This window comes from Rhinolophus sinicus, linkage group LG06, assembly GCF_036562045.2.
Source record: "Rhinolophus sinicus isolate RSC01 linkage group LG06, ASM3656204v1, whole genome shotgun sequence".
Taxonomy (NCBI): Eukaryota; Metazoa; Chordata; class Mammalia; order Chiroptera; family Rhinolophidae; genus Rhinolophus; species Rhinolophus sinicus.
Window position 1 is genome coordinate 7,484,134 of NC_133756.1, and position 23,526 is coordinate 7,507,659.

The 23,526-nt window shown below is 63.4% G+C and overlaps 1 protein-coding gene across 6 annotated transcripts in view; it reads right to left on the reverse strand.

The window, feature by feature from the left end:
* Positions 1-23,526, reverse strand: part of PLCH2 (phospholipase C eta 2) — a 55,333-nt gene that overhangs the window by 25,623 nt on the left and 6,184 nt on the right. For 4 of the 6 annotated variants that reach the window (XM_074334248.1, XM_074334244.1, XM_019712136.2 and 1 more), the window contains exon 1: positions 11,289-11,490. The exons of the other annotated variants lie outside the window; for them this stretch is intronic. In XM_074334248.1, coding sequence (XP_074190349.1) covers positions 11,289-11,331 — 43 coding nt within the window. In that variant the 5' untranslated portion in view covers positions 11,332-11,490. Of the gene's footprint in view, positions 1-11,288; positions 11,491-23,526 lie in introns of those variants that run through there. 6 annotated transcript variants of the gene reach the window in all.

Consider the following 23,526-nt stretch of genomic DNA (forward strand, 5'->3'; position numbering starts at 1 on the left):
ACCCCCAGGGCTGCCTGCAACCCCCCGGGGCTGGCCCAGTCACACACCCAATCTGGGACCCTATTCAAGGGCCAGAGCCCACGACAAGAAGCAGAGCGGTTCTGCCCAGCTGCCCTCTGCCACCCTCCCCGATGGCCTTGGGGCCTGAGGGCCAAGTGAGGCCCCTGACAGGACTGGCCACCTGCCCATCCCATTGTCTACCATCTGGACCAGCCCCAGCAACCACCATGACCTGCCACAAAAGCTATGACACACACAAGGGAACACAGGGTCATGTGGCTGAGTCCGCTCTCAGGAGACCCCATGCCAGGAACAAAGCGGGTCCTGGGCGGGCATCGGGTGGGCAGCCATCCCCTCATGATGCCCAGGCTGGCTCGCTGGCCCTGCCATAGGCTTCCCCCAAGTGCCCACACCCCCTGCCTGGCACGTCAGAAAAGCTGCCTCCTCCTGTGTGCAACAGGATGGCACTGCACACCTGGAGGCCCCAGTGGGGTGGGGGTGGGGGGCGCTCCGTGAGGCCAAGGCGCTGCCCTGGGTGCGTATCTGGGATCCTTGCTCCAACCCAAACCCCTCCCCCGACTTGGCGCCCACCTGCCCCTCCCCCTCAAGTTCTCTGTTCACTTGACCTCCTGTCTGCAGCTTGCATGCCTCCCAGGTCCCAGGGGAGGGGGTGCCAGCCAAGACAGCGGCTCCCTGGGGCTGGGGAAGCTGTAGGCAGTGGGGGGCACTCTGACTGCCCTCATGTCGGGCACCAGCACTCTGGGTTAAAGGGACCACTGCCCCAAAGTGCCAGGGACCGCCCCCACCCCCCCAGCGCCAGAACCAAAGTTTCAGAGCTGCCTGAGCACCCAGCCAGTACATCCACCAGGGCCGTGCCCTCAGCCCCACCTTCCTGCTGCCCACCTATGGTTCAGCCTCCAGGACCCGAAGGGAGGTCAGTAGAAGGGGATGCTGCTGGAGCTGCATGAGCCCCAGAGAGAGACCCGAGGGGCCAGGAGGTTCCAGGTTTGCCGGGGAGGGGTGGCACCATCAGGCCTTTCACGCTCTCCAGGCCCCGGTGGCCCTGGGGCTGGGTGGGGCTCCGGCCAGGGAGGAACAGGCAGTCGCTGCCCCTTACCTAGTGGGCCAAGCTGCCACCATGGGGACACGGCCACACTGCTTCCGACCCAAAGGAGGGCCTCTGCCAGGCAGGCCACCGTTCCCTTGGCCCTGCTGGAGGTAGATGGCCAGGGGACAGACATCCCCGGATGATGACCAAGTGTGGGCTCAGGGAGGCCAGAGAGGGCCGGCCGTCCCCAGCCCACCTCAGCTGGTCAGGCAGGTCAGTGGTGGGCAGCACGGGGGCTACATGCGGCCCCCTTCTCTCTCTTTTCCTCCTCCTCCTCAGAGCCCCCCGAACCCCCCACAAGGCTGCTCCCAGACCCCTCTGGCATTGGCCCGACTGTCACCTGCTGTCCCAGAGGGCCCCCAGGCCAGCCCACCCACCCACCAGGGCCACAGACAGATTCCCAAAGCAGCAGCGTGACAGGGCCTGTGGGTGGGGGAGCTGAGCGTGTGTGCCCGCCCCACTCATCCTTTGCCCAATCCCCTGTGCTAATCCAAGCCAGGATCCACTCCAGCTGGTCAGAGGATTTAGGCCAAGGGATCTCCCAGCTGGGGACCAGGAGGGGACCCACAGGCAGCAATGTCATTTGAGGCCCCAGGCCTTGAGCCCGCAGGTCTCGCTGAGTAACAGGCAGGACAGATAGGGGCCCCTTGGGGACCCAAAGAGCACAGCTGTAGGGCCTGGGGTGGTGGTCCTCATGGGACCACCTTCTAGGACACACTCTCACGCTCTGCGGGGGGTGGTCTTCCCACTGTCCTCCCCATGCCAAACGCCCAAGGCTACTGCCCACTCTCCCTTCCAGCCTGAGTCCCAGGAGAAGCCCGGGCTCTCACCCCCGCTCTCCACCCACAGGGAGACCCAAGGGGCCCAGAGCTGGGATAGGACCAGGTTCTTGTCTCCCAGCGCTCAGCCCTCTGTGGGCTAAAGACTGGAGCCAAGTGAGGCAGGGCTGCCTGCCCAGGCCTGTCTGACCCAGGGATGACCCGGGCACTGGGCCCCTTTGTATCTCCCAGCACTGCTTGGAGGGTACAAGTCCCCTGAGCCTGGGTCTAGCACGCCTGCCCCCCTCACCCAGCTCCAGGCCCCTGGCTGTGCAGCCGCAGCCCCCGAGGACCAGTCCCCCAGCTTGACCTTTCTGGGTGGAGGCAGCCCCTTGCCCAGGGCACCTACCTCACTGATCCTGCCCTGGCCGGCTGGGTTGGCCTGAGCCCACTGCCCTCTCCATGACCCACCTGGCCTGGGGACGAGGGCTGGGCCCAGGGAGGGGCTAACTGGACACAAGGCCACACCAGTTAAGGCCCAGACAAGGGTAGTACAGAGGGGTGGCTGGCAAGCAGGAGAGACTGAGAGGAGGGCATACCCACCTCTTGTGGTCCAGGGGCCACTGGGCACCATAGGCCACCATGGCAGGCTAGTGGGGCAAACAGATGGCCTGAGGCCCAAGGGGCAGAACACAACCCACGGTCACAGTAACCGGCTTCAGTGGGGACTGGCTGCTCCTTCTGCCTCTGGGACCACACAGCCCCAGCCCAGCCCGTGCCCCTTGCCCAGGTTCCACAGGTGCAGCACAGGTCCCCATGTCCCGTAAACCTATGGCAGTGCTGGGCTTGGAGGTAGGCAGTCCACTCATGGGCTGTCCTCAGGAGCCCCATCCTCCTTGCCATAAACCCCAGAGCTCGAGGCCAGCCTGGTGGCTCAGGCGGCTGGAGCTCCATGCTCCTAACTCTGAAGGCTGCCGGTTTGATTCCCACATGGGCCAGTGGGCTCTCAACCACAAGGTTGCCAGTTCAACTCCTTGAGTCCCGCAAGGGATGGTGGGCAGCGCCCCCTGCAACTAAAGATTGAACACGGCACCTTGAGCTGAGCTGCCACTGAGCTCCCAGCTGGCTCAGTTGGTTGGAGCGCATCCTCTCAACCACAAGGTTGCCGGTTCGACTCCCACAAGGGGTGGTGGGCTGCGCCCCCTGCAACTAACAACGGCAACTGGACCTGGAGCTGAGCTGCACCCTCCACAACTAAGACTGAAAGGACAACAACTTGAAGCTGAACGGCACCCTCCACAACTAAGACTGAAAGGACAACAACTTGACTTGGAAAAAAATCCTGGAAGTACACACTGTTCCCCAATAAAGTCCTGTTCCCCTTCCCTAATAAAATCTTTAAAAAAAAAACAACAAAAAAACCCCAGAACTCCTGGGCCGTGCAGACAAGGCAGGCACCCTTCCCACCCTGGCACAGAGGGGAGGAGCTGGGCCCAGGCCACAGAGGTCCCCAAGGCTGGGCAGCCTGGTACAGCCGCTGGGGTCCAAGGTCGGAGAGGACGGGAGGCGGATGCTTGAGGAGAGCGTGAAGGGCGTGCTGGGATGACCACGGAACCGGGCCCCACCCGGCTGGACCTGACGTAATCGACTCAGGGCCAGTGCAGAGCCGAATGAACAGCCTTTGCCAAAGGGGCTGTGACTGGCCCCTCGCAGGAGGCCTTTCCTCGTGGGATCGTGAGATTGGATTAGGAGCCATTAGCCTCTGGGAGTGAGGCCTGGGTGTCCTCAGGAAGATGGGCTGCCAGAGCCTCTGACAGCATCTCCATCTGCACTGGGGAGCTGGGGGAAGGGAAGCAGAAACCCCACGGTCCGAGGGCCGGCCTAGACGAGGCCCAATGGCCCGTGCTCTTAGCGCCCTGGGCCAGTTGACGCTCCCAGCCCTCCCCTCCTGCGATCCTGTGGTCATTGACCCATCCCAGCAGCCGTCCCACCATGACACTGGATGACTCCCTCCCACCCAAAAGCCCATGACTCCTCGAAGCCAGGTCTGTGCCTTCCTTCCCTGCACCTGGCCCCAGTCTGGGAGTGCTCTCACCTCCCACCCCCCCACCTCCCCACCCCTCCCCCTGCCCCAAAGCTCCTAAGCCAGCCACTCCCTGCCCTCTTTGGGCCCTCAGCCATTAGCTGATCAACAGCCAGGAGCCTAGATGCCCCCCATGCCTGGGCAGGGTTCAGGGAGGGGCACAGACCTGCACTTCCTGAGTCCCCTCCACTGCCCCAGACCGTAATCCTCCATGGACCAGGCAGATGAAGGGCCAGCTAATCCAGCCTGACGCAGGGCTCTGCGGCTAGCAGGACCCAGGTGACCCCCACCCCACCTCTGACGCTCCCTGAGACAGGTGGACGACTCAGGATTGTAGGTGCTGTGCAAAGCTGGGGTGCCCCAGGGGCATAGGACGTGGCGGGAGGGGGCGCGCCCGGCCCTGGGGGTGCTATGTCTGTCACCCTCACAGTGTTAGATGAGGGCAAAGGCCACGTCCCAGGTGACTGCCAAGCTGGGCTGGAACCCACAACAGGCCCCAAACCCCAAGCCCACATGGCTCAGGCCCCAAAGCAGGAGGCAAGGGTCCCCTCCCTTCCCACCCTTTCCAGCTCCCACCCCACTTCTGCACAGCTGCTGACAGCCCTAGGTCTCAAGAAGGGGACAGGGCAGAGTGCCTATTAGAGCCAGGGATGGGGGCACCCCACATCCCAGCCTCCACCAGCTCCCTATTGGCCCAGGTAGGCAATGCCAGCCAGGACCCCACATCCACATGCAGTCACCTGAGCCAGTCCCACCCTCTACTCTCTCAGAGTCACACTCAGGGCCCAGGGCCCAGCACCTGAGAAGAACCCCCCACCTCACCCACGTGCTGCCTGAGAGCAGACCCCAGCCAACACCAGGAGGGAGAAGGGCCCAGCCCCCACTCCGCCCAAATTGGGGTCACAGAAGGGCCCCTCGGGCACTTTTCACTCCAGGGCCAGGCTCACCACACCCCACCTGGCAGTTTGCCCCACTGCCCGGGGCCAACCCTCACCAGCCTGCACCAGCCGACCTGAGTGCAGGGCGGGGTGGACGAGGCAGCAATGCTCAGCTCTCAGAGGCCCCAAGACCCAGTCAAGGTCCACACGCTGGGTAAGGCACCGCCTGCGGCTGCCCAGCCTCCAGCTCAGACGCCTGACACGGCTGCCAGGCCGGCTGCAGCACAGGGGCCCTGCAGGCTCCGATGGGAGCAGAGCAGCCACACCGGGCCTCCGGGCCATCTCACCTGACCCCACCTGAACAATAGGATACATGAGAGGCTAGCTGGCACCGGGACCACCGCACCCCCAGGCCAGGACAGGTGGTGCCGGCAGGCCTGGTCAGGAAGGGGCAGGAGGGCCCGTGGGGGAGAGGGGTGCCCCAGCCCCACCAGCTGCCCTGGCCCCTTCCTCCCCACTCTCACCCACACACAGCAGCGGCTCCCAGCCCTCCCCGAACTCCCTGCTTCTGGTCCTCGTCCCGTGACCCGAGTTATTCCTTCACGGCTCACCAGGGCTGCCTCTCGCCTGCCCGACAGGCCCCCACACACTATCTGCGCACTGTGTGACCTCCAAAGGTATCCCTGGGGGGGGGCCCTCTCCAGTCCTGTCCAGCTCGGTTCCTTCACTCGCAGGGACCAGCCCTCAGCAAGCACTCGAGGGTAGGCGAGCATAGGCTGGACTCCTAGTGCCAAGGCTACCAAGTCGGCTCTGGGAGGTGACACGGAGCCAGCCTGGCATGGTGTGGCCATCGCTGGAGCTACTATGGCTGTCCAGCTCTCTAGGGCTTGGCCACTGCCAGGCAGCACCAACAAAAAGCTCCAGCTGCAGACCTGGATGAGCCTGGCACACACGTGTGCCCATCACAGACAAGTGGACATGTGGGGCCACCCACCAAGCGAGGTGGGGAGAGGGCATAGGGAGGGCCTCAGAGACCCCACACTGACACCCAGAAGGGGGGTACCCATGACCCTCCCAGCCAGCTTGGCCCCTGCACAGTGGCTGAACTGCTGACCTGACAGCCTGGCCTCAGCAGTCTCTAGGAAGGGAGGGGAGCCCTGGGGCCGTCCTCCCCTGTCTGCCGGCCTCAGTTCCCCCATCTGCCGGAAGGTGCCCCCAGCTCCTCGCGCCTTCCTTCCCCAAACCCTGCAGAGGACAGAGGCAGCGGCCTCCGGACACGATGGCAGCTGCTCCTGGGAGGAAGAGCCCTTGTTGTCATTAGCTGGGAGCACTGGTTTAATTTTGTTTTTATAGAGGAGATCGATCTTGTCCTAACACAGCAGGCGACAAGAGGCCAGCGGCATGAGCATCTCCGCCTCTCCCCCGGGGAAGGCTAGAAAATCAATCTAATCTTCCAACAAAACCCACAAAGTACACCCACGGGCTTCCCGACCAAGCAGAGCGCGCACTCACACAGGCAGACCGGAGAGGCTGCAGCCCCCCACCCACCGTGGGTGCAGCCACGTGCACAGGCCCTGATTCACTCATCCCTCCATTGAGCAAATATGCCGGGGGGGGGGGGGGGGGGCGTGGGGCACCCCTCCCTCCCTGGGCTCCTCCCCCCACCAGCAGGCCCTGCTCATTCACCTCCAGCCCCTTCTTCCTCCAAACTTCTCTGCCTTTCTGAAGACCCGTTAAGCGGGCACTTCCCGTGTCCACTTTGCTTATTACGTTCAGCAACAGTGGGACACGTGAGGCAGAGGCTCCTGTGGCCCTGCCACAGCCCTGCCCCCGCTCCCTGGGGTCCCTGGCAGCAGCCCGAGCTCTCAGCTGTGGGCCCAGCTCAGCACACAGTAGGTGCTCAGACCCCTTGGGTGGAGAACAGGGAGAAGAGGCCGCCCTGCTCCAGCAGCACAGAGACCGGCCAGTCCGTGTCCAGAGCCTCGCAGGAGGGAGGGACAGGCCCACACACAGATGGCCAAGATTATTTAAACGTCTGAGAAGCAGCTCGGAACGTCTGGGTGCCTCCTCCCCAACTATTTTTATTTTATCAGAGAGTGTGAGTCGGCTGCTCACACCCCTCCCACAGGGCCCCGGGGTGGCTGTGCCCAGTACCTGGGGGCACAGGAGCCAGGGCTGGTCTGCGGGGTCCACACCAGTGCAGTGGAGCCTGGGGGGTCGCTTGGCAGGGACCGCAAGGCCTTGGCTGGCCCCAGACAAGCCTGGGGGAGGGCTGTGGGCCTGGAGTGGGAGCGGGAGGCCCTCGCCAGGCTCTGCTGGCCGGGATGTGGCCTTTTCCTCCCGCAGAGCCCTCTCCGCGGCCGGGAGACCTGGGCTTACCACAGCAGAGATGCGAGTTCTGTAGGCAGGGGGCCTGGCCCCACCTGGCCCAGCTGGGCTTCAGGACACCAGAGGAGCCCGGGGACGGGCAGCCAGGCTTTGTCTGCCCTGTGGGCTGCTCCTGGCCTGTGCAGTAGACCCCAGGGAGCCAGGGACGTCGTGTGCCAGAGGGTGAGGACAGGCTCTGGTGACCAGCCACGCTCTGTCCCCCACGCCACCCAACCAGCCCCAGGCCAGGGCCTGTACCTTTCACCTCCCCACCGAGGTCCCTGGGCACTCATGCTCTAGGCAATGAGGGCAGCAGCCTGGCCCCTTACTAGCTGGTGGAACTAGCTCCCACCAAGATCGTTCCCAAGGGAGGGCCCGAGGGACCTTTCTGTCCCATCACCCAGCAGGGAGTCATGGGCACAGCCATCTGGGCACAGCTGTCCCAGCCCCTGCAGCAGTGGGCATGAGTGGACAGGACATTCTCTGAGCCTGGGGGCATCCAGTGCCCAGGGCCCTCCCCCTGGAGAAGCCCCTTCCGATGCAGTGGGCTCCCAAGTGGTCACCAAGCCTGCTGAGCACCACAGGGCTCCAGCACAGCGGGGTCCCAACAGCTGGCCTCCTCTGCCTGCGAGCAGAGTCAGGGCCTTCCTGAACTTGGCCTCCGTGAGAGCCCCTCCCAGGGGAGCTCTCCCCAGCCCCCTTGCCCCGTTGTCCCCACCTCAGCTACCTGGTGGCGGTAATCACATTTGACAGTCCTGCGGGAGAGGATGCTATTAATAGACACCCGCAGCCTCCTGCCCTCACAGGTGCCCAGGCTCCCGCGAGCTGGGGGCTCCTGCCAGGGCTCCAGGGCTCACTTCCCTGCATTTACAAGGCACAGGCCAGGCCGGATGAGGCTTGAGGGAGAGCTGACATGCGCCCACCTTGGCCACAGCTCTCTGGAGGGAGGTGCCCAGCCTATGAGGGGACAGGCCCCAGGGAGCGCCCAGGGAGCGGCTAGAGAGGGAGAGAGGCTTGCAGCCGGCAGAAGCGGCTGGGGGTGGGGGCACTTTCCTGAAAAGTCAACAGATGGAGCTCAGCCTGCCTGTTGGGAGAAGAGGAAACTCCCACAGGGTGAGGGAAGGGGGCTGCAGCTCCCAGGGAGGGGTCCTCGTGCCTTTGGCAGAACTGGCCCTGCCCCCAGTGTACACCACCCTGGCCAGCAGGGGAGGCTGGGCAGCAGCTGGCAGGGCTGGATGGCTGGATGGCCGCCGGGCAGAGCAGGCAGAATGGGCTCAGAGCCACGCGGGAGACAGGAAACAGAAGAAGGCTAAGCCTGTGGCTGTTCTCGGCCCCTTTGGAGGCAGCGGTCCTGAGAGCCCAGTACCTCGGCACAGAGAGGATATTCTGGAAACACGCAGGCCGCCAAGTCTGACTTCCTAAAGTTCCTGCACCTAGGGTCCTTGCTCCCCTGTCTGGGGGCTGGGCCAGCTGCCTGTCCGTGCCTCCTGCCCCAAGGTGGGCCCTCCCTGGGTCTCACCGACCCCCTCCGTGCTGTTCCCCCACACGCCTGCTGCTGACTGGGAGAGAGCTCAGGAGGAGTGGCCCGCACCCCAGACAGCAGTCAGCCCCACCACAGGGGCCTGAAGGCCAGAGAGGATTTACAGACGAAATAGCAGCTCAGCTGACGGGGCAGGCCATGTGGAGGGAGACCACCCTGGGCCACTGGAGGGGAACCCCAGGACAGTGTGGCCCGCTGTCTCTGAGTCGCGGACCCCAGCCAGGTTCCTAAGCATGTGCCTGCTGAGGAAGCCTTCCTCGAGCACCAGCCCCCATGCCCCGCCCTCGGCACACAGAGCTTGAGGGGTCCTCGGGCCCTGAGCTCCACGTGGCCAGGAGGACTGTCAGTGCGGCTTCCTTCCCCCTTTGCCCACCCATCCATGACACAAGCCCCATCCTGGGGTCGTCCCGGGCACGAAGCCCCTGGTTGGTGGAGGCCCTGTACGGGGCTACCCAGGTGGGCGACTTCCTGCCCCCCAGCTCCCCAGGGCCAGAGAAAACCTCCAGTCCTGGGGGGTGTCCACTGCCCCACTGGGAGGCCTGCGCTCATGGCATTTCCACACAGGAAGTTGGCTCAACCAGTGGGAGCCCACAGGCAGGGTGAGCTGGAAACAAAGTCCCATGAAGAAACAGGCACTTCCGATTACTCAGCCCTCCTCCAAGTCCCCCCCCAACAGCCCTGGTGAATGTGACTGGAGCGGCTGGTACCAGACACAGCCCGTGAGTTCCCCCTCACCCACACCCCTGTCCCAGGAGAGGGACACTTCCGGGCAGGCGCTCATCCTCCAGCTTTTCAGGAGAAAGGTGCCAGAAACAGTCAGACCTTCGTCATCAGCTCATTAGCTGTGCAGATGGAGGGCCGGACCCACAACTCCAGCCATCTGCTCCGTCCTCAGCTGCACATCTGAGACTGTTCTCTCTCTGGGAGGGGGGCGCCTGCATGCTCCTCCCAGCTAAGGGACATCCTACATGTCTCCCCCCTCCACACCCACTGTGCCCTCAGTTCAGTGCATGAAGGACCAAGGCTGGGCACACAGTTGCTCCTGCCGCTGCGACCCCCCTCCCCTCCCAAAACCAGGACTCTTCCCTCACTGGCTCCGTGTGCCAGGTCTCCCTGGACCCTGGGCCCCTGGGGCCACATGGCAGCAGCCAGTCCCTGTGAGGTCAGAGGTCTGATGTAGGCTGGGCCGGCCTGGGGCTGTTGACTCCACATTGCTCTCTGCAAGCCAACCAGACAGGAAGGTGCTGGGCCAGGCCCTGCCCAGGGGCCACCCATCCACGGGAGCCCAGTCCCCAACACGGGTGGTGGCTGTGCTCAGGGAGATGGTGTACTCAGGGGTGGCCAGAGCACACAGCCAAGCCCGAGTGTCTGCATCACCAGCCCATGTCACCTGCCATACTGTCCTCCATTGACAAAGGGCATCTCAGGAGGGGAGGAGCGGGAGGGGACAGCCACATGGCCAGGTGCACTCACTTTGAATGCTCACAGCCACCCTGTGAAGCTGGCCCCATACTGTCCCTCTTTCATAAGAGGCTCAGAGAGGGTTGGTGCCCTGCTGGAGGCCACACAGTTCATCAGAAGCAGTGCCGGGAACACCGCCTCAGCCTGCTCGGCAGTGAGGCTCCTGCTCCTACACATGCTCCGCCAGGCTCCCAGCCCCTCCCCTGTGTCAGCGTCAGTCCGAGGGCAGAAGGAACCGGGTCCAGGACAGCTAGGATCCAGACAAGTCGCCAGAAAGCAAACTCCTCCTCTCCTTGGACCCCAGCCCTCAAGCAGGAAGTTCTGCTGGCTGACCCATCACTCCTGTGATGCTGGCCCCCTTCCCTCTCTGACTCTCCCCACCCCTGGCCCAGAGCAAGGGCTGCATTGAGGGCAAACAGAGACCCTGCCTTGGAGAAGCTCCCTCTCATCTGGCCCCCACAGGACCAGCCTTGACACCACACACCCGGCCCCTTCTTGTGCCCAAACTCCTTGGTGCCAGGCAGCCCTGGGCAGCCTCGGAGAGCTCCTGCCACCCCTGCCAATCTGTGCTGTCTGTTCAGGGCAGTGCCCGGGCCCCCAGGTCAGGACAGCATGACAGATCTAAGCACGAAATCTCCCGCTTGGGAGCTGGGCCAGGGCCTTGAGGGCTCAGCAAACCCCTCAGGGAAAGGCGGCTGCCCTGTCCATGGTGCTGACCGGCACAGCCGCAACCCCGCCCTTGCCCTGGGTCTGACCAGGAGAGCCCCCAGGGTCCCACAGGCCAGGACACCCCAGACCTAATCCCCCTGACCGAGGCTGGCATCTGCGGGGGGGCAGGCTGGAGGTCAGGAGGCTGTCGGCTAGGCTTAGGGACACCTCCTCCTGCCGCCCCTCAGGATTGTGTCCACCCTTCTCATGAAGAAGCAAGCACAGGGGGACGATGTAGGGGACCGGGAGGAGGGGGTCCTCCCAGAGACTCGTGGGGTGGGGGTCAAGTACTGCCTGCGTGGGGTCCGTGGGTCGCTGACGGGCAGCTCAGCATTGCCATGGGCTCCCTGTAGGAGTGGCCACAGCCCCCTTTCTCCAGCCTTACCTTGGTCCTGGCTGAGCCCACCAGGGTCCCTGGCCTCTTCCATGGCCCGCAGGCACCACCCCTGTCGCTACCGGCGCTGTCTGAGGGGCCCGGGCCACAGGCTGGCCCCACGCGTCCCTGTGCCCGAGCCCAGCCAGGGCGCCCAGCAAGCGGTGCCCATGCCTGATCAACATCAAAGGCACTGCCCGCGAGGCCGCTGGGACCGCCCCTCCCACGGGAGCCCCGCCCGCCTTAACCCTTCCCAGCCCGCTGTGCGAGGTGGGAGGGGGTGGAGCTCAGAGGCTGAGACGGGGTGTGGGGGGGCGGGATTCTGCTCGCTGTTCCCGCTGGGACTCCAGTGACAACCCTGCCCCCTGCCCTCCTGCCCTCCAGGCCCTCCTACCAGCTGCACAGCCCCCCCCAACTGAATATCCCCCATCGGGCAGCCCCCACTATACCACGGGTGCCTCTGATCATTACAGACAGTCTCCCCTCAGGCCCCTTGGGCTGGATCCAGGGCAAATAACCCCACCCCAGGAGGGGCTCCCAAGAAGCCCCAGCACTTCCAGGCTATGGTGACAGTCCACTGGCCACCCTAGTCAGAGGTCGGCACACGGGGCATCACAACAGGGTCCAAGAGCCCAGCTCCTTCAGGTCCAAGCTCCCTGTGCTCCCTCCCTGCCCCCCACGTGTCCCTTAATGAGAGCTCTGCCGAAGTCCCTGGGGTCCAAGGGGGTGGGGGCTGTTGGGGTGCAGAAGAGCCCCAGAAGAGCGGCCAGGCAGGGAGCAGCGTTGGGGTGGGGGCGTGTGCTGAGCAGCCCCCACCAATCCCGTCCCCGGCCATGCCTGCCTCTTGGGGGTGGGAGAGCTTGTTCTGGTTTGACCTGCTGCTTCCACATCTGAGGGAAATAACATTTCCCAGATCAAGAAAAGAGATCTCCACCCTCGGGCACTGTTTTGAAAGCTGCCACTTCTGCCTACAGCCCATCTGATGAAACTGACCTGCAGCCCAGAGGGTGGCCTGGGGAGGTATGTGGGGACAAGGGAGTCTGAGTTTGAGTGAGTTTGAGACCAGCAGGCAGGCAGGAGGCAGGAGTCTCACCCCAAGGTGTGAACACCACCTGCCAGGTGAGGCTCCCAGGTGTGGAGGGGGAGGGAAGCCATGTCAGCTGTCTCCACCTGCGCAGGGATCCCACCCAGGGAATGCCCCAGGGCCCACTGCCCAGCTCCCGTAAAGGGACACCCATCCTCTCTTTGTCTGGGCTCTGGGGACCTGCCCTTGTGAGCTGACACTGCGATTCTCATGTGGACACTGGTCACAGATTTGCTCAGCAGAACCAGGGTCCCCAGGGCTATGTCCACCGAGCCGGCAGAGCGGCAGAAAGGAGGGGCACCTAGTCGGACTGACTTCCCTGCTGGCTGCAGCCCAAGGAGTCCTACAGCTGAAGAGAAAGGCTGCGGGGGTCTTCCATTCAGTGCAAAGCTGTGGCCAGAGGCTGGGGAGCAAAGGTCCCGCACCCTCACCATGGGCCCTGTAAGTCCCCTCGGACAGTCCCGTCTGGGAAAAGGCCAGCAGCCCCAAAGTGTCAGGAGAGGAGAAACTGAGGCAGGGAGAGACAGGGAAAGGAGAGGAGATGGGAGGCGAAAGGAAAGACAGACCCCAGAGAGAGAGGGTGTGGGCATCACAGGGTCCCGGGGGCTCAGGCCAGGCCCAGCCTAGGCCCCTGGAGTGGACAGAGCCCTGAGCTTTCCCCTGAGGAGAAGCCCTGAAACTCAAGTTCAGGGTCTGATGAATAATCCATGGGTGTCGCCAGCCCCGCCCACTGCTCGAAGCCGGTGAGATGATTTCCTAACGCAGCAGCCTGAGATTAGAGGCGGTGATTAAAAGCTGCCTGCTGCACATGTTAATTTGTTTAAGATTCTGATCTCCTAAATCTCCTTTCAGGGCGTTTAAGCAAAATTCTGCCTTTGAAAGCATTTGGCCTGGGGGACTGGCGGTGGACGGAGATGCACTTCGGGCCCAGGAGTTCAATTCTTTTCTTGTTTTCAGGGGGGGGCTGGAATAAACAGATGTTGTCAGGTGACAGAAGCTAGCTAGGCCCCTGCCTGAGCCAGACCCTGGGGGTTGGGGGGCCATGCCAATTCTGCCCTCCCAGACCCTGCTCCTCCCGCCAGGCACACTGGCCACCTCTCTGCCTTGCTGAGGTCCCCAAGTGCCTGCATCCCTGCACTGACCAGATGCATTTCCTGTGTTGGGCAGGTTGCCTGAGGCAGGCAGATGGCCTGGGGTTACAAGGGAGAGACACCCCACTCCTGGGAACAGAAACCAGGTCTGGATACCCAAGGTGGGTAGAGGGTGCCCAAGGAGGATGGAGCCCAGAGCTGTCCTCCCCACCACCCCCACTCCTGGGACAGGGTCCCCACCTCCAGGTCTAAAACGCCGTCTGGGCAGAGCCAGCTTGAGGCTGTACCAGGCCCTGAGCTCCGGCTGGGTCTGTCCTTGGCTTTCCCGGCGTTGCCAGGAGGCCGAAGGAGACTGCCCTAAGACACGGGACCAGCTTAGACCTCAGGCCCAGAGCCCTGAGGTCCTGGCCAGGCCTGTAAGTGGGCAAAACTTGTCGTCCTCCGTGCCTCAGTTTCTTTGCCTATGTAATGGGAACACTGCACACACAGCAGCTCCACATGGTGGGCAGACACTCGTTACCCACTCCCACTAACCACGACCACCGCAGGGCCTCCGAGCCCTCCCCGCTCATCGCGTTGAGCCTCCCCACCCAGAGCTGACTCAGGAGCCGGGTCCTGACTCCTCGTGCTGGTGCTGCACCAGGCACTGCACCGGGCACCCCAGACCCTAGAGCCCCTCCGTCCAGCTCTGCCTCAGCTGCTCGACAGACTGGACAGAGGTCCCGAGAGGACAGGGGCTGCCAAGGGTCTCTGGGCAGAACGTGGGCCCCTGAGCCGCCTTCCCACCAACGTGGGCCAGGCCCTGAAGCCTGCTTTCCACGCGTAGCTGCACAATTTACTTGAAAAGGCAGGACACGGGGCCATCCTCTGCAGCCCTGCAGGGAAAGCTCCCACCGCTGGTGGCTCAAAGCCACCCCGGGGCAGATGCTAGAGACAGGACCCGGGGGCCAGGGCCATCCTGTCTCGTGGGGCCCCCAAGGGCCAGCGTATGTGCACGTGTGTTGTGTGTGTCCAAGGGCTGGTGGGAGGGCCACCGTGCACAATATTTGAAATGGAAAAACACCCCCAAAGAGAGCCAGGGACAGAAGACCCTTGATGGAGACCCAGAAATGGGGCCAACCAGTACCAGGGGGACCTGGGGACACAGCGGAAGGGCCCCTGGCATGTCCCAAATCCTGCTCCTCTGAGGTTGCCTCAGAATGCCAGGGTTAGGGGGATCCCCACAGGCCACTGGGTCCAACCGCTTTGCTTTTCAGATAGGGAAACTGAGGAAGAGGGGTCTTGCCCAGGGTACATAGCCAGACAGAGCCAAGGCCAGGACCCAGGACCCTGACCCCAGGCCACAGACACGCAGCGCCCCCTCCAGGTGGGCCCCTCAGCGGTCACACTGGCCCCTGCCGCCCCCCACCGGGTGAGCGCCAGGCCCGCCTCCGCCAGCGCATGGCATGTCTTGATCACCTCTTGAAAGTGTTGAACGTGTGTCTAACGGAAAGGCAGCCCCTTGGTGACATGACAGTTCTGACAGCCCCGCCACTGGGGCTCAGCAGAGGTGCCTGGGACTTTCATTAATTATTCATTATTCAACATCAGAGCCCATTTAGTGTTGCTTTCTTGCCTGGTGCAAGAGTTCTGTAATATCACGGCTTCTGGTCAGAAATTAAGCCGTTCGGGAGGTCCTCGCGGGTGGCCGGACCCACCCCCACACTCACTCAACACTCCAGGTCGGGCTGAGAACCCCCTGCCTCTGAAAGTGGCAGAGAGGCAAGTGACACGTGGGGGCTAGGCGGGGGACACAACCTCGGGCCCAGAGCCCCAAGTGCAGCCACCCTCAGTAGTGAGCTGAGCCCAGGGCTGAGGTCCCAGAGGAGCACACGGCCTGGCCAGGGAGGAGGACGGACCCAGGAGAGCCGACCTGGCCACAGATGCCCCACAGTGACCACAGCTGCTCTGGCCTGAACAAAGTTGCCCAGAGTGGCCACAGGCTGTGTCGGAGAGCTGCAGCAGGGCTGGGCAGACTGGAGGTAGAAGTAAGGTCCTACCATAAACTGTGGCCAGCACAAGCCAAGCTCCAGAGAGTCTGGGAAGAAGGTTCCGAGAAAGTGGGACCTAAGCAGAAACTGGACAGACGCAGAGGGTGTTGGGCGAACGGCCAAGGGAACCCAAATGCAAAGGCCCTGGGTGGGAGCCACTGCTGCCCCGGGCCTGGCATTCCCACCTGCCCAGACAGCCCCCAGCACCCCCCCACCACTCCATGCCAACCCCAAACAAGGACAGGAACCTGCCTGCTGGTCACTGTCCCCACAGCATCTCTGAGGGGAGCTGAGGCCCCATCAGTGGTGACCGGTTCCAACCCCACATCAAAGTGGGATCCACCAGAAACCTAGGGTTGCAGACGGACCACGGGGAGGAGGCTGGGAGAATGGGGCGATTTGGGGCGATGCTGGGGTAGGCTGGGAGGGAGTGGAGGCCACAGCCAGCCAGAGGGATAGGGAGCTTCTGGAAGGATCTGCCTGAATGGTCGCAGCTACACCCACATGTCCAAGCCCCCCAGCATGCAAGGGCCAGGTCCTGACAGGACAGTCCACGCTCGCCCCTGCCAGTGGCACCTGCAGCCACAGCACTCGTCCACCCACTGGCCTGGATAAGCCCTGGGGGCTGCTGTGACCCCACTGCACAGCGCTTGCAGGAGCTGGCACTGCCCTCACTGCTAGCCCTGCCGCCCTGTACCAGCCTGACCTAGATTTCGTGCCTATAGGCAGCAGACAGGCAGAGCCACAGCCGGCCTGGCACCAAGACGGGTGGTGGACTCCAGGGCAAATGCAGAAGCACAGCCACCAGCCTGGCCCACCCAGGGACACCCCCCGCCCCCAGGGCCCCGGAAGGTCTGTCAGGAGCTGCCCCTTTCCACAGCCTGAGCCTCACAGCAGGCTGGCCAGCCTTCAGGACCTGGGTGTCCCCTGCCGCCTGGCTGGCCTGTGTGCTGACACCTGGCACAGGGATGGAAGCCACTGGACCACTCGCACTGAATAAAGGTACAGAAATCCTTGAAATTAGAGGCATGTACTTGCAAATCAGCCCCTGCCTCTGTGGGCCTGGTCCTGAGCCACAGGGACCCACTCAGGCCAGCCACACGGCCCCCACCCAGGGCCATGTCCAGCCACCTGCGTGTGTCCCGGGCCATCGTTCCTCACCCTTCTCCCTTCAGGCTGTTGGGCAGCCCCAGCTGCCAGTCAATGTCTATTAAGCACCTGCGGTGTCAGGCCTGCGGACTTGGACCTGGGCTGAGGAGGGCGTAATACACAATCAGAGTAGCCCCAGTCTCGGGAGCTTCCGGTCTGCGGGCGTCAGAGGGGCCGCTGTGGCCCCAGCCCCTTGGCGCAGCTCTGGGTGGAGGTGGGCAGAGGAGGCATCACAACCTGTGCAAAGCCCAGGAAAGACCAGGCCACTACACTGGAGAGCAGGGTCTCTGGGAGCATGGGGGTCCCTGGCTGGGCACGGAGCAGGAGGTGAAGGGTTGAGGGTGTGAAGGCAGGGGCCTGGGCAGGGGCTGGGTGTGCCAGCTGGGGCCCGTTCAGCACACACTCGGAGCAGGAAGGAGCTGGAGGAGAGCGAGTGGGGGCTGCCTGCGGGACCCTCCCTGGTCACTAGCGCCCACCCCTCTCACTGTGCCCATGACGACAGATGGCCCTGTCACAGGGCGCTCGCCTGACACCATCCTCCAAGCCCTCCCTGCCCTGGTCTCCCATGACGATGCAATGGAGTATAGTTTACTCCATTACTATACTCAGACACCACTCACTTAATGCTCATTGAAAATGGAAACCATTTTAAAACCCTGGGTGGTAGCACATGTGTCTCCAACAACAAAACTGAATACACGGGTCAGACAGGGCTCATGATTAGTGTAGAATTAGTCACGATGTCTCCCACAGGGGGAAGGCCAGGCCGCCCTGGAAGGGTCAAGGAGGGCACAGCCATGGCTTAGCCCCACTGGGGTGTCTGGGGCATCGGGGGTGTGGACAAAGCTGCTCTAACTGGCTGGCGCCTGCAAGGTTCCAAAACTGCCCCCCCGCCCCGACCCCAGGCAGGGATGAGGTGCCCAGGAGGGGGCTTCATGGCTGGCTCTTTATAAAGAGGAGCGGGGATTTGGCAATCCCTGGGTGCTGTGTAACCCTGACAAATAACCCCAATGTGGGCCCACCCCTGGGAGAGGTGCCTCAGTGCCATGCCGGGAGACAGCCAGCGCACACCACTGCATACTGGGACGTCCCCAGATTTAATCACCTTTTGTGCCAGAGAACGGATGGTTGTGTAAGTGCAGATATTAAAAGCCAGCGAGACTGGAGAACGCAAGATGCTGACAAGGACAGTTAAACTCGGCCTCGAGACCGTTCACGTGGAGACGGGTCTGGGGAGTGGGTCTGGGCTGGGGCCCCTGGAAGCAGGGCTGTACCACACACTGCTGCCCCAGAGCTCCACCGGATGCACAGCTTGCTCTTGTTAAATGCTCACTGAGTGGCCCCCCGGATGCGACCCATGCAGCAGGGAGGGCCAGCTGGGGGCAGGGCACTGGCCTGGTGACACCCCCACCTAAGCCACCTTCCCTGAGAGATTTGGCTGTGGACCAGCCAAGAGCAGCCAGAGTGAGCCACAAGGTCTGGCCGCCAGGCCTCGGCAGCCTCCGACTCAGGGGGACTGCCCCTCCACCTCCAGGCATGGAGTCAGACCTGGGTTCTGCTCCTTCTAAGACGGGCAATGCCCTGAGCAACTGGCAGGCAGGAGGTCGGGGCCGGGACCCTTGGGAGACACATTCTCCTTCAAGAGTATGCTCCTGGACCAGGGTGCCCACCCACCAGGCCGGGGGTCTTCAGGCAGAGGCAGAGGGGTGGCCCCTCCCGCCGCCCTGATTCAGCATAGTGGGCAGTGGGCACCGTCCACAAGGCAGTCAGTCCTGGGCATCTTGTCCCCAGAGGCCTCCGCTCAGCTTCCCGGAGAGCCCCGCCCACGCCAGTCATCTTTCCTTTGCTTTCAGGGTTCCCATGGACAATGGACCTGGGGTGCTGACAGGTCATAGTCCCTGCCACATGGTGACTGCCACACATGCCCCGAGACACATCTTCACCCACAGCCCAGGGTAAGTCAAGCCCAGGACGGACAGTGTGGGGAGCCCTGGGCACCATGCTCTTGGCCACTGACCCCCGCCCCCCGCCAAGTCCCCACCTGTGGACTGCATGAGCCCTGGCAGCCATCAAGAGGTACACAGGCAAGTGTTTATTTTTTCTTTAGGGCAAAAAAAAGGAAGGAAAAAGTGGCATCTATTTGGTCGGTGAGTCACTGGGGAGTCCAAGCAAAGGGCAGAGGCAGTGGCCCCACACCACAGGCAGGACCACTGCTGCCCGCCCAGCCCTACCACATCCCACCTGTGGGGAAGGGGTCCTACCCAGCTGAAGGCTGGTCCTCTGCCGGCTTGGGGTTCCTGCCACAGCCTCTCACTCCTCCCACCAAGTTTCCTGGACCAAGGTAGGAAGAAGGCCCAGCTTCCCAGTTTCAGAAGGGAGAACTGAGGCCAGGGTGGGGAAGGGCCACCTGAGGTGGTGAAGCGTCAAACCCAGGTCTCCACTGAGGACCAGCACCATCCTTTCCACCTTCCCTCCCACCCTGCAGGGGCTGGGGCCGAGCAGAGGTCACTAAGCAGGCTGGGCACCGAAGGAGGCCATCTGCTGGGGGCCGCCTGGGTCCCCAACCTGGCCTGGGGGTTTGGAGGAGGCTGAGCCACCCTGTGACCTCATGTGTCTCCAGGAGCAGCACCCAATGGTGACAGCTGGGTCACCGCCCAGGGCTTTTTAAGGCACAGCTGAGTGCAAGGGGGCAATTTCAGTCTTTTTGATGAGACAAGACAATATGTAGCAGAGAACACAAGGTCAGTCACCTGCAGAGCTGGGTGCCCTCCACTGTGACACCCTGGGAACTGCAGGGGTGGGGGCTGGGGTGGGGCAGGAGGGCTCCCCAGAGGTGGGATATGCAAGGGACCCCATTCACTGGCCCAGCAGGGCTGGGGTTGGGCCTTTCTGGGAAGGAGGGCCTGGCAACCCCCACCCCACTCCAGTCCTGTCCTGGGGGCACAAAGCAGATACCAGCCAGGAGAAGGTACCGCACACGGGATGCTGGAGTTCAGGGTGAAGTGTGAGACGTGAGACCTGCTGTGGAAGCTCAGTGGCCCCAGCTGCACTTAGACGCCCAAGGGGCGCTCTGTGCCCCAATGTCCCCACATGGACGTGTGCCTGACTCTCTCTTGACCGCTGTCAGCCTCTGTCTGTCTGTCTGCCCGCTGTCCTGAGAGAGCCCCCCAAGTGCCCAGAGCCATCCCGGCTGGGTCCTGAGCCACCCTGCTCAAGCCGGCAGGTCTCTGCAGAGACTCCCACCCGGGCACGCTGCAGGATGGGGGCAGCACAGGGAGAGACGACCCCCAGGCTGCTCTGCTCTGGGCCCCACTTCACAAGCCACATCATGGCGTGCCCCCAATTCTGTCCTTCCTCACAGATGCAGAATATGCCAAGCCCAAAATAACCCCACAATGCGCCTACCGGAGGATGTAACTGAGGCAGGCACAGCTGCAACGTTGCTTTAAAAATACACGAAACACACAAACACAGTTCCGCCCACGAGGAGGCCTGCCTCCCACCCACAGCTGCTCGATAGGTATGGGGTGAAGGTGGGGCCACGGCCAGGGCACCCCAAAGTGCTCTCTCACGCTGCAGGTCCCTGCCCTTTGCAGCAAAGTGCCCCTCCGCCCTCAAGACCACAGGAGCAGCTCCTCTTGCAGCACCACCGCTCCCCTCCATGGGTAGACCTGGGCCAGTTCACCTCTGCAGGAAGCTGGGTCCGACCCGGCCCTCTCTCGGGGTCCTCAGCCCCTGCATGCTCTGCTATGCTCCCTCCGCCAACCCTGGGAATAGCCCGTGAACCTTGGAGTCGTGGAGACCCTCCTGAGGGAGGCGGGGGCGAGGGTCTATGGTGGGGCAGCCGGTGCCGGCTCTGCTGAGAGTGCGGTGGAACCCCATGTCCTGAGAGAGGCCGGAGTGCACGTCAGGGCCAGGTCAGGTGGACCAGGCACCTGCTGGGCTTCTGGCAGCTCCTACCCCAGAACAGCTGGCACCCAGGGCCAGGTGCCCACTGGCCTCGGCTCCCACGCCAGAGATTCCGAGCACGGCGGCTGCCTGCATCCCACAGCACCTGAGAAACGCCGTCCAGCAGCTCTTCCTCAGATTCCAGTCTCCTGCCCACTGACAGCCCAGCAGGGTCGAGACACTGCAGAGGCCAAGCCAATCCCCTGAACGGGAGCTACAGCCATCTCTCCCCAAACTCAGCGGCCTCCTCTGAGAGGGGGGCGCCAAGAGCCCTGCTGGGCTCGACACCCCAGATCCCGGTCAGGAAGCGTGGGGCCGGCCATCAGCCCACCCCTTCCCGGCAAAGGGGCTGGGCCCTCACAGTTAGTGCTGCTCCCGTCCCTGCAGAGCGGGAGGGCTGCAGCCTCACATATCCAGAGCGTCCACGAAATACCATCCGGGCTCAGCAGACCCTCCATTGCAGCCCACGCCCAGGACAGCCACACCACACATACCACACCACAGCACACCGGGCTGAATGGGGGGCTGGGGGAGGGCTGGACGGGTGAAGGCATCCCCCAGGAAGCAGCTCTGCCCACAGGAGGCACAGGCTGGCTTTAGTTCTTGGGGAACAGACCCCACGTGCCCCCTCACACCCCCAAACCCACAAAGGCCAACAGAAGGCCGGTACCCTGCCCCTGGCTGAGGTGAGTGGCCACTTGCTGCTCTGGAACTTTGTGGTGGCCGCAAGGCAGCGTGAGAAGTGGGCCACAGCCTGGCTGGAAACGGGGCTCAGGAACGTGGGCCAGTGGCCCCGGAATCTGCCCTGCAGTGTGCAGCCCACAGAGTGGGGGTGGGGTAGGTGTGTGTGTGTGTGTATGTGCCTGGTCCAGCACCCCTTCCTCAGGGCAAGCCCACCTGACCAACAGCCCCGGGGAGCGGGCCTGGGCAACCCCCGGCGAGGCTCAGGATGGTGCTGAGTGACGAGGTCTCCGTCCCTCAACCCCCAGGTTCTCAGGGCGCCCCCACCCCACTTAGAAATGCAGGAAGGGCTTTTCCAGCAGCCCCTGCCCCAATGTTGGCCACAATTCTGGGGTTCCCAGAAGCCACAACAGGCCACCCTGGGTGGAAGGACATGGGGACACACACCCAGGCAGGGCCCACTGCCAGCATCCGATGGAGTGGGGAGAGGGCACCCCAGGGGCTGCCAAGGGGTCCTTGTACACATAGGCACGAGGACGCAGGAAAGGAGCGGAGGGACGGGGACACGGCCTGGCTTTTCTCTGCAGGAAGACAGAGATCGGGGCTGCAGGGCGTGGACAGAGCGGTGCAGAGGCCGCACACCACGGTCAGCGTGACCCCATCCACGAGGGAAAGAGGGACCAGCGCCCAGAGAGCGCCTACTGTGTGCACAGACTCTCCTGTTTAAACAGACAGCCTAGGACCTCGCCTGCTCCATTGCCTGCCAACCCCCGGGTCCTCACAGGTCACCACCCAGTCTTAAAATGGGGCAATAAAAGGACCTATGGTGCAAGGACTAGAAGTAACACGTGTGAGCGGGTCTCCTGAGACCCAGGCTTCTGAGTCAGGCCCCCAGGAAGGGAGGCTGGCATCTGCCTCTGGTTGAGCACCACTGGTCCCCACTGTCCCCAGGCCCATCTGCTGCTTTCCTGAGTGGCAAGGGGCTGTGCTGACCTGCTCTGAGGGCGGTGGACCCTGTCCCAGCCCCAGCCCCCCCCCCCCCACTGTTCACAAGACCAACGCTGGGGCTGGGGTGGGGACAGGCAGGGAGGAGGCAGGTGGGGAGGGCCGGTGTGGGCAGGTGAGCAGCAGGAAGGGCTGTGGGTCCTGCCATGGTTAGCCCCTCACCCTGGCTCTCTCCAGCTGTGTTGCGCCAGATCAACACTTTTGCTGGGCTGCTATCCTGCAGGCAAGGCAGGGGAGGGGGCCAGCTGGGGGGTGGGGTCCGGGTGGCCATCTCCTTGGGAACCTCGGGTTTGCTCCCTGAAGGTCCTCATCCACGGTCCAGCACCCAGGCCCAGCTGTCCCCTTGCCTTGTCTCTCCTTCTGTAAACCTGGGTGGCCCACGATGGCTCCCAGGGTAGGGATAGAGTGACACCAGCCCCCCCAACGGATCCTGGGGTGCCCCCGCCCGGCATGGGAGCCTTGAGGCTGGGAGGGAGGACGACCACCCTTCACCTTCACTACTGGAGCTGCTAGTGCCCAGACGGAGGCCCTGCTCAGCCTTGCTCCACACTCCAAGGCCCCAGCAGCACACAAACCCCACTTCACAGGGTTGTCATTTCTACAGGATGACAAACATCCAGGGCTACGAACGTGTTCTGGGTGAACAGACACTTCTGCACCAGCGTGCTGGGTGACAGCACCTCCCCACAGCTCAGGCCTGAGTTGTCTAGTCCCTGAAGCCTCCGGGCGCCCAGGCAGGCAGGGGGCGGTAGGGGCGACAACAGCCTCGGCCAGGACACAGAAGCCCCAAGGGCTGCCCTGCCCCTCCCGCATGAGGCCATCCAAGGCCCCAGGGAGAAGTCCACCCACCATTACCAGGGTGACTCTCTGCTCCCAGGTACAGGGCAGGACAGTGTGGGGGTGGCCCCCTGCCCGCCTGTTATAGACCCACAGGGCTGCCCACCTCTCTCCTCAGTGAGGCTGGGACAGGGCGAGGCTCTGGGCTAGCCATGGCCCTTGGAGCCAGTTTCTGGGGCTGAAGGAGACCAAGGGGGTGGGGGGAGGTCTGTGGAAGTGGCCCCTCGAGCTATGGGAGTTAACTGGGCTTTCCCTCGGCCAGTATCTCCCCTGGGATCCACTTTCACTAACCATGTTCTGAACATGGATGGTGAGGCCCTCAGTAAACCCCAGAAATCATTGTGGGGGTGGGGAGGTGCCACTGTGCACAACCTCTCTGGGCTGTAGACCCCTCTGTCAGACCTGGGCAAGCCCAGGATGCCATG